Source organism: Convolutriloba macropyga, chromosome 7 (genome assembly GCF_964194025.1).
Source record: "Convolutriloba macropyga chromosome 7, txConMacr16.3, whole genome shotgun sequence".
In the NCBI taxonomy this organism is placed as follows: Eukaryota; Metazoa; Xenacoelomorpha; order Acoela; family Convolutidae; genus Convolutriloba; species Convolutriloba macropyga.
Window position 1 is genome coordinate 35,025,908 of NC_134474.1, and position 9,568 is coordinate 35,035,475.

A 9,568-nucleotide genomic window follows, 5' to 3' on the forward strand; every position below is an offset into this window, starting at 1 on the left:
AAATAGAGACGGCGATGTCGAAAATGTACACCCTTTTCAACGTCGGTCATAGAGACGGTGCAGGCAACGGTGGAATAGGCCCCTGAGGAGACCAGCATTTGTCCATTGATCTGGCAAGTTCGCCCCCTCCCACGACCAGCGAGCATGCTAATTTACAGATAATAGGCGCTTGACACCTTTTTGTAAATTTGATTCTAGTAAAAAATTATTCTCTCTGCAAATTTAATAGAAAACTGAGGGTTATGTCATACAGACATATATCGATATTTCCCTAGAAGATTAAAAGTGATATGATGTATTATTTAGTTCCCTTTCATTTGCCTTTTATTTTGATATTTGTTGATCTCGCTCTTTTTTCTTAATTCTAAAATTCCCGCTTCTTGATATAATGTCTGTTCACTAAAATTACTTCCCGCGTTATGATTAAATGTCTGTTCGTACTTTTAATGTTTGTTGTCAAATACTTGAAATTCATTCTGTAATACTTTCGCCTTTGAATTCAGTTCATAAATCATTCTGTTGTTTCCCGAGTCTCAAAGTTTGCACTAATTTCAAATTAGTCTCTGGCCAAGCGAAGGTTTTCAAAATAGATAAAGAGTTGTTTTGCCACGTGAATGACGCACCAATGTAAAAAAGTACGACAGCCACGTTGACTCCAAAATTATCTCAGTTAAAAATATTTCAATTTCAATATGCCAGTAATTGGTAAGTTTCTTAAAATCGGTTTATTCTGAGCTACATCAGGATTATTGGCCGTATCAAGATTATTAAGGTGTGTTAGGTAAAAAAGCTGCAAAAGTGTCGAAAAGCAGTATGTTCTGCGTGTGTTTCCCCCCTCCTTTCTGAAAAATTGATATTGGTTTCTTTAAAAAAAAGACAAATAATAAACATAAAGAAGAGATTGCTTCATTGATAAATGCTTCTGAATTAGATGAACTTTCGCTTTATTGCCTGCCATCTAAATAAGAGTTTTCTATGGTGATCACTATTTTCACACTTTTCATGTAATTTTTTCGTTAGTGTTTCGCGGTGTAGTTTGAGGAGTAGTTTGAAGCTGTGTCACATAAGGGGGGAAATTAAATGAAAATTCTTGTTCAGTTCATGTTTTCAGTTCTTTTCAACTGCAAAATTAATAAGATTTTACAATTTGTATGTGTGGTGGCCCACCCGTAAAGTTGAGTTCATGCTTACTTCAGTTTCATTTTTTTTCAGTCTTTCTTGTATTAATTCCTCTTCTTAATTTGGTAGTTTTTTTTCTCAGAGCTCATTAATGTGTATCTTCTCGGTTAGTGAATTTGATGAAGAAGTCTTTGACAGGTCTCATTATGACTTGTCCATAAACATGAAGGTCCTTGTGCTCTGTGTCTGATTCCAAGTTGAACTTCTTTACAATCGAGGCTATTATCAGTTTCTCCTCCAACTGGGCAAACTTCTGCCCAATGCAGTTTCGAGGTCCGGCTGAAAAGGACCAGATTGGTTTATTCAGGCATAAGGCAGCAGCTTAAGTTCGAATGTCTGTAAGCCTAATATGCGGTTCCGTGAAAAATATTCTATAACGAACAATATATGCTGTTCCCCAATGATTTTCGTTTTTACCATGATTTTTTTAAAATTTCTACATGAGTTTGACAGAGAAAAATGTCCCAATTTTTACATACCTGGAGTTCTAGCCTTATCATACGAAAATTGAACAATGTCTTCCCAAGTTGAGTATATTGATCGCAATAAACATATAAAATCGTCGGGTTTTCGTTGCTTCTACTTCGCCAAAAACGATCAAAGGTTTTAAGTTTATCGTCGGTATCATCGGCATTCGTCAATTTTGAACATAAGAAACGTCGGCTTTTGTCTGTTTTAAATGTAAGAAGTGCCCGGTTTAAAGCTAAGAAGCGTCGATGTTTGTCGGGTTTAGACGTGTCACGAATATTCTTAATTAAGAATATTTTTGAAATCCTGCAAGAAAAATCATTTAAAAACATAAAATTTGCAATGTTTTTTCCAAAAAAATATTTTCAAGACAAAGAGATGGATGCATAGGTTCCAGAAAGAAATAAACTCTGTCGATACAAAATCAATTGTTTTCAGTAACAAAATAGCAATATTTAAGATGATAATATAAATAGCAAATCCATCATTTGGTGTACCGGGTGGTCACCAGCTTATCTAATTCTAATTACCCTAGCTCTTTTTCAGTTTATCTTTAGACTAACCACTGAATGGGACATAGCAGTAGGGGTGTTCCTCAATGGGCACCTCCCTGTTGATCCACCTGTCTGGGTTGAAGATGTAAGGGTCCTTGTAGAAGTCAGGGTCATGGTGGATTGCGTAGATGTGGAGAATCACCTAATCGCCAACTTCTCTCAGTTAACTTTTTTGGGGGACTAAAACTATTTTGGTAGAACTTTTATAAATAGATAGAGATCGATTAATTCTATTTTTCTTTTAAAAAAAGTGAAACCCGAAGTGAGGTTCCCAATGGTAATTCAGCTCTTGGCATACAGGGAATTAAGTTTAAAAGTACTGAAGAGCGGTGATAGAGGTGCTGAAAGTCGCAAAATATTGAATTCAAAATTTCCAACGACGTTGAGTGGTTCGCCCTAAATTCTGCGCTGAATCATACTTTCCCTCACATTTTTTGCTATCTTCTTAGAATCAGAAGGTTTTAGCAAATTGAAGGTTTGAAGGTTTTCAAAATAGTTTACCCGTACCGAACCCCCAGAGCCCATCAGGCCTGATTCAGAGATTTTCCAGAGGCCAAGTCTTGGCAGAGAGATGCCAAGACTTGGGTAGCGAAGCCAAGACTTGAGACATCTCTGGGCAGAGAGAGGCCAAGACTTGGGTTTTTCTGGGCAGCGCAGACCCCAAGTCTTGGGTTTCTCTGAGCAGAGTTAAGGTTGACATCATGAGGATTCGGAGTTTTTATTTAATGAGGGCAACTTTTTTTTATAAATTTGGTGCCCAATTATACGTTTTCTGTCAAAAAAAACCATTTGCAGGTGAAATTTGTGAACTTCACCCCAAGACTTGGGGCCTCTCTGGGCAGAGAAAATCCAAGTCTTGGGTTTCTCTGCCAAGTCTTAGAATCGGTTTCTTCTCTTCACGTTCACTGATATACGAAATATCCCCATGATAAAAGTAACAACTGAGTATTTGTTTCAAAATAGGACCCATGCTTTTGTATTAGGTCTCAAAAAAGATTAGCTGCAATCTGAAGTTCAAAAAAAAAACGTTTGCGGTTTAACTGGATCAAATTACATTTTTAAACAATAAACAGTCCTTAAAACTTACACAGCTGATAAATTACATTACACAGAGTGACCCAAGACTTGGACCTTCTCTTGGCAGAGAGACCCAAGACTTGGGATTTCTCTGGGCAGAGACCCCCAAGTCTTGATTTTTCTCTGTCAATAGAAACCTCAGAGATCGACTCTGGAGTGTTCTCTTAGCAGCCTTGTATTTGACATGATCAGACTCTGAATCAGGCCTGGGACCTTGTCTGATTTTTTTCTGAATCAGGCCTGATGGTCTCTGGAGGCTCAGTACGGGTAATGTTTTATTTAAAAAAATATCTGACATTTTTGCATAGAATGATTAATGAAGATGATAATAAAGCAAGCACCCATTTCTATAGTGACAGACGAGAGATTATGCTGACCTGTGTGCCTTCTAGTTGCTTGTATCCCTCAATGTCTATGTCTTCAGTGAGGGTGCGGCCGATACTGGGCACAGAAGGGAACATGCGCAGACCCTCCTTCAGCACTGCATCCAAGTATGGCATACTCTGCAGAACTTTCTAGAATATCAATCATTATTAGTTGAGTAGACATTAATCCCCTTCAAATTAAAAGAAACTTTACAGACACTCTTATCGCCACTTTCATCCATTTTTAGGGTCAGTTCTTAATCCCAGGTTTTTGAAAAAAAAATTCGTAAAGAATTTAAGCAATTCAAAAAGAAGACTCGAGTCCGGAAGACCTTTCACAAAACCTATATAATTTAAATCTCAGATGTGAATTGCCATTTTGATCGGTTTTTTTAAATCTTTCTAATGCGCGGGGTTACCTATGTATTTTCTGTGAAATTTGGTCGATGACATTGTATTCTCTAACGAAAAAAATGTAGTTTTCTTTTTTTGATTTTTATCGGCATATTTTTTGTTTTCCGTTGCCTTTTACAATACACGCAAAGGGACAATGAATTTCACAAGTTGAGGTCGTAAGAGCACCTACAGCTGCATACGTACCTTGACCTCCTTGACATTGTCTTCCTCCAGTCTGACACCTGAGAATGACTCATCCACCTCCTCTTGCAACTTCTTCAAGGTCTCAGGGTAGTTGCTCAACATCTGCAGCACAAAAGACATCGCAGCTGCTGTCGTATCGTGCCCTGAATAACATCATAATCTAAAATCATGCTGCATCAGTACATAACACTTTCAGCTTATGGTTGAGTTGATTTTAGGCGTACGAGATAAAAGAGTGCGGTTACTGGGGATTCTGGGCTGACTTTTTGGAATTTACCCCACCCCAATGTAACAGTTGTGAACAGGTATATTTTAACAAAGTCATCTGATGACCCCATCCATCAAGCCTTTTCTGTTCTGGGGGACAGAACATGACAGGTGCTGACCGTAAGAATTGGTCATTTTCGAACGATACTTCTATGACAAGAAACTTGACCGTTAATCTCAAAATACCTTCGAACATGAAAGTGTCGACTTCTTCCCTGATGTCCGTGAATGTGAGTCCATGATCTTCCTTCGCAACCAAGAGCAGATCCAGGAAAGACCTCCTCTTCTCTTTAATCTGATCCAATTGGTCCTTAATTTCAGTCCATCGTGTAGTTATCACCTGTAAACGCTCTGTTATAATCAGATATCCTAATGTCACTGGGGTAACTCTTTCTCAAAAATTAATACTTGTGATAGCTTGTGAAACTTTCTAAGATTGCAATTGGATATCACTATAAAGTCGAATAAATTTCATTAACATTTCGAGATACGCGAGTCGTAACCAGGTTTAAGGCTCAACTTATCAAATGTCTGAAAAATTTTAGAGTAGGGCCTTCATTCATTGCTCCGACCCCCACTTTAGTGGGGAGGGAGGAACTATATACTCAACTGGTTTTTTTTGTTCAGTCAATTTTGGCCGATCGATATATTCATCGTAGAGAATTGTGAGTGGTATCATTGAAAAGCCCGTCCAGCGTAAAATACGGAATTAAATTTTTTTTTAATTTTCGTTTTTTACAGGGAGTTATCGAGGTTTAAAGTTTTGTGAACATTCGACTGTTTTTGTTCACAATTTCAGTAATTTTTGCTAAAATTTGGCACAATTTCGCTAATATATTTCAAAAAAATTAAATTTTTAACGGCAGAGTGTTGTTGTTACCGTTAGAGTGAGAAGATTGTAGCTGAATTGTTTGATTGAAGTTTTTTGGCTAAAATTTTTGATAAAATTTTCAAAATTCAAACTTGGCACAAAAATGGCACGAAATATGGTTTTTTGGTCTACTTTGTTAAAGTTTGCCAGACTTAGTGACCTAGAAACCTTAAAACAGATTCCCTAATCGCAAAAAGGTTGCTAGTTGCAAATAGGCGCCGTATGAAGGTCTTCTGGAATCAAAAATTTTAAGTTTTTTGCAGATTTAACTCGACAATTATACAAAATGCATCGTTCTTTTTATTAATATTTGAAGAATTCCACGCAACAAATGGTCTAATTCACAAACACTTGGAACACTCGGTCGGTTTACTGGGCTTGCGACAAAATCAGGGAGAGGTTCGACAATATCATGGATTCTTAGAATCAGAGATTTATTGGTTTTTTTTTGATGCTGCCTTTTTCAAAATATTTCGCTTTTTTTGTTTTTTTTTAATGTTAATTACTGACAAAATTTTTTAATCACGGTTCCGTTAATGACAGCTCCAATTTACGTTAATTTGAGGCCGAATGTAGATACAGTTTGTTTTCAGAGAACCATAGGACTTTTATTGCTTTGAGAAAGAGTTTTAGTAAAATTTAACTGAATTCTTGTCTTTTGCTTTCAATTGATATTCTTTTGGCAGTCTGATTTTTAAGTTTAACCTCTCAAAGATCTAAACTTCTTGCTCAAGGTCTGCAAGTGAACCTTTTCTATTCAATCATGTCTCTTATGTTATTTAATGTATTTGTTTTAAGGAAAATTCTGTGATTTTTTGAACTTGTCAATTTTGAATATTATTTTATCAACATTTTGCTTATTCTCAGCAATTACAGGACAACTTTTCCTCCAAAAAATAGAAAATTTTTTCTGGCCTACAAATTTTGTGGCCGATTGTTTTAACAGAAGGTTTTCTTGCTTTCTGTACTACGAGTTTTCATACAAAAATTTTCTAACTCTTGTGCATAATTTCCCATTTTTGCTGTTGTTTTTGTTTCTTTTGTAAATTGTAACATTACTTAACAATCTAAGTGAAAAAATCTTTGCAACATTTGAAACTGAACATATTTTTGGTTTTCATAACATATGGTTTGAAGGGCTGCGACACCGTTCTCTTTCAGAAATTGGTAGATTTTTTTATTTTTGCCCTTTATTTGTTGTTAATTTTTATTGTTCTATGCCAAATATTGTGTAATTAAAAGTTTCAGTGGCCAACTATAGATAAACAAATGAACTTAATAACTGATATCGGTGAATAGCCAATGGTTCTTTTGATTTTCGAATTATATTTCTAAAAAATATTATTAGTATTCTTCAACTTATCCCTTTATGTTCTTGTTTGCGTTTTTTTTCATACTTTACAATGTTGTATCTTTTTCGTAAATTAGCCTCAATATTTAGAATTCGTTTTAGTGTTTCGTTGAATACGTTTTAAATGATGTCTTCAGGTCTTAGACAATTCGTTTCAGAAGATTTTTATGAAGTTTAGATACTTTTCAATTTTCGTGGTCCTTTTTGTTGTCACTTTGTGATCGCCGTTTTACAAAAAGACGTTATAATGGTCAAAGGAGACGCAAATGAAGATGCTATGTTCTCGCGGTTAATATCTAATAAATTTAATGGCTTCAAAACTGTGGATTCGTTGTTTTTGAACCTTATTAGTTCAGCCTGTATACAATGATATTTTTTAGTCTTATGATTTTGTGTCAATAATAACAGCTGCAATCAGTTTTCCCAGTAGTTGCAAGGGAAACTGTTTACTCTTTTGCTGGCTATGAAATTTGAAAATATTTTTAATGAAAAAATAAAGATTTTTGAGATCAGTCAATTTTATTTTTGTTAAATTGTAGCTAAGCATCTTTATATTCAATTCACATCATTTATCTATTGAAATACAATTTGCTCTTCATAACGGTTTCATTTTCTTCAAATGGTCTTTCTTCTTGGTACAACCGGTTTTCATAAAACCAATTTTCGTGATTTTTGCACATTTGTCCCTTTGTTGTAGGTTTTTGTGTTCTTTTCACAGTATCTCAATAATGTGCGTCATTTGATTTACAAATGTTGTTACCTTCATAAAATGTAAACAAAGATTTTTATTGTTTTTAGTGATCAGCTTAATATTTAATTGATTGGGGGGACATCGTTTTCGTGCATAATTTTTGTGCAAATTTTTAGTTTTTGCCTGTATTTGTCGTTCTTTTTGTAGTCGTTTGACATATCCTGGATAATGAAAGGCCTCAGTCGCTCTCTGTTGAGGTGTAAAAGACTCTCCCTATAATTTCATTTGATGCGTAATGTTTCTAATCAGTTCGAATTTAATTCTGTTTTTAAAAAAAAGCAATATTTTTTAAACTTTGCGCCTTTTGCTCATCTCTAGTCGACTTGTTGCCAAGTGGTTTTGAGGAAAAGTCCAATATTTTATTCCAAAGAAGTGCTGGTTCATCTTCTGAGTATAAATTTTGTCTGATGCCATTTTGATTTGGTTATTAGTGCTTTTCAAAAAATGGACAAGGAGTTTTGGTCGTAATTAATATTTGTAACTATTTGATTTTTATTGCCGTTTTTTCTGGTAGTCATTTTATGGTAGCCACAGGTTTCATAGGCCCTATAGAGTAGATTGTTTCATTCTTTTAGTGGTTTGTTGAACGATATGTTGATCTGTTAGTTTTTTTTATCTCTTCCTCATTTGGTAGACAATTAATTGAAAAATGTAGATGAGCGGGGTCGGAACTTAATGTGCGAACGCACATTACCGAGCCTCCTTGTTAAAACTACATATCGAGCTTTCTGGCTAATTGATTTTTACCATGATCATTTCACAGGCATTTTGGTCTTTTCATAGGCCAAGATCTAGCATTTTATGAGTCGTACTAAAAAAAACTCGCTGGCCGAGCATTGATTTTCTTGGGTCAAGCAAGATTCCTTTAATGAGTCTGCTTCCTGGGAAGTTTCTGCTTTTGTACTTACTGAAGCAACTCTGCAACACTAAATAGCATTGCTCCAGAGCTGTTCATTTTAAAAGACAGCTGCAGAATTGCCAAAAAAGACTATAATTTTTAAAATACTTAATATAAAGCAGCTATCGTAGCAACATAATATTGACACATTACCTGATTGAGAAAAATGGGTTGTTTAACTGTAAGGGCCTTCCTCTTAGTAGCCATGATAAAATTGTGGATTTTTAGTTTTTCTCTTCCAAAATAATGAATTATCAATTATCAAAACAACAAAAAATTTTCATTGATGAGTGGTTTCTCAGAGTTCCAGCAGTTCAAAAATCATACCTGCTGCCTACTTAAAATCGCTTGCGAGCAATAATTTTTCGTTTAAATTTTTGGAGGCAGAGAAGCAGAATTATATATAAAAAAATTTAGACCATTGACTGGCCAATAGCTCGACCCACTTTTTTCACTCAAAATTTTCATACAAGCAGAAATCGATCAGAACATTTTGGGTGAAGCTCCGAAAGTTTTGCTAAACAAAAGTCACGTTTTTCCGATCATTTTGATCCTGACTTGAAATTCCATTTTATTTTCAAACCAATTGCTGAATACTTTTCACAACCTGAGTTCATTTCTTATTTTAGCTGCTGTTCATTTCTTATTTTATCTTCGGAGCAATTACAGCTTCCTACCCGGGTCGAGGTGTCCACCGATATCAACTCATCAATTTTTATGTCTAACTTTTAGTGGTGGAATGGGTTAAAAACCTGAGCCCGGGTTCTTTTATTTTGAGATAATGTAAATTTTCCCATAAAATATAGTTAATACACACATTGGTGGTGAAGTTATGCAGCTTCTTAACAGTGTCGGCGTTTTTCCTTCCCATGGAAGTGAAGTTGAAGTATATGAAGTCATTCCACATCAGAGGATTCCTGAATCGGTCCATCATTATTTCTGTCACCTGGGGAACAATAACCAATCATAAATATGGGAGAAAATCAGGGTCTTTCCCATTATAGCCCCCCCAGCTTAGTGGTCAGATAACCTATAGCCCCCCCCCCCCCCAGCTTAGTGGTCAGATAACCTATAGCCCCCCCCCCCACCCACCCCAATCATGGTAAAGTTACCATAATGGCGGGCTATAATTTCATGGTGTGGCTTTAATGGGAAAGGCCCAAAATTCTTTCTTTACACCGACATCT

At 35.6% G+C, this 9,568-nt stretch overlaps 1 protein-coding gene across 1 annotated transcript in view; it reads right to left on the reverse strand.

Annotated features, from left to right (window-relative positions):
• Nucleotides 1-661: 661 nt before the first annotated feature.
• The window catches only part of LOC142342814 (cytochrome P450 4V2-like), a 95,074-nt gene continuing 86,167 nt past the window's right edge, over nt 662-9,568 (reverse strand). The window contains exons 5-10 of the mRNA XM_075394403.1: nt 9,199-9,327; nt 4,697-4,850; nt 4,244-4,386; nt 3,656-3,793; nt 2,211-2,343; nt 662-1,458 (exon numbers count right to left, since the gene is read on the reverse strand). Of these exons, the coding sequence (XP_075250518.1) occupies nt 1,268-1,458; nt 2,211-2,343; nt 3,656-3,793; nt 4,244-4,386; nt 4,697-4,850; nt 9,199-9,327 (888 nt within the window). The 3' untranslated portion in view covers nt 662-1,267. The remainder of the gene's footprint in view (nt 1,459-2,210; nt 2,344-3,655; nt 3,794-4,243; nt 4,387-4,696; nt 4,851-9,198; nt 9,328-9,568) is intronic.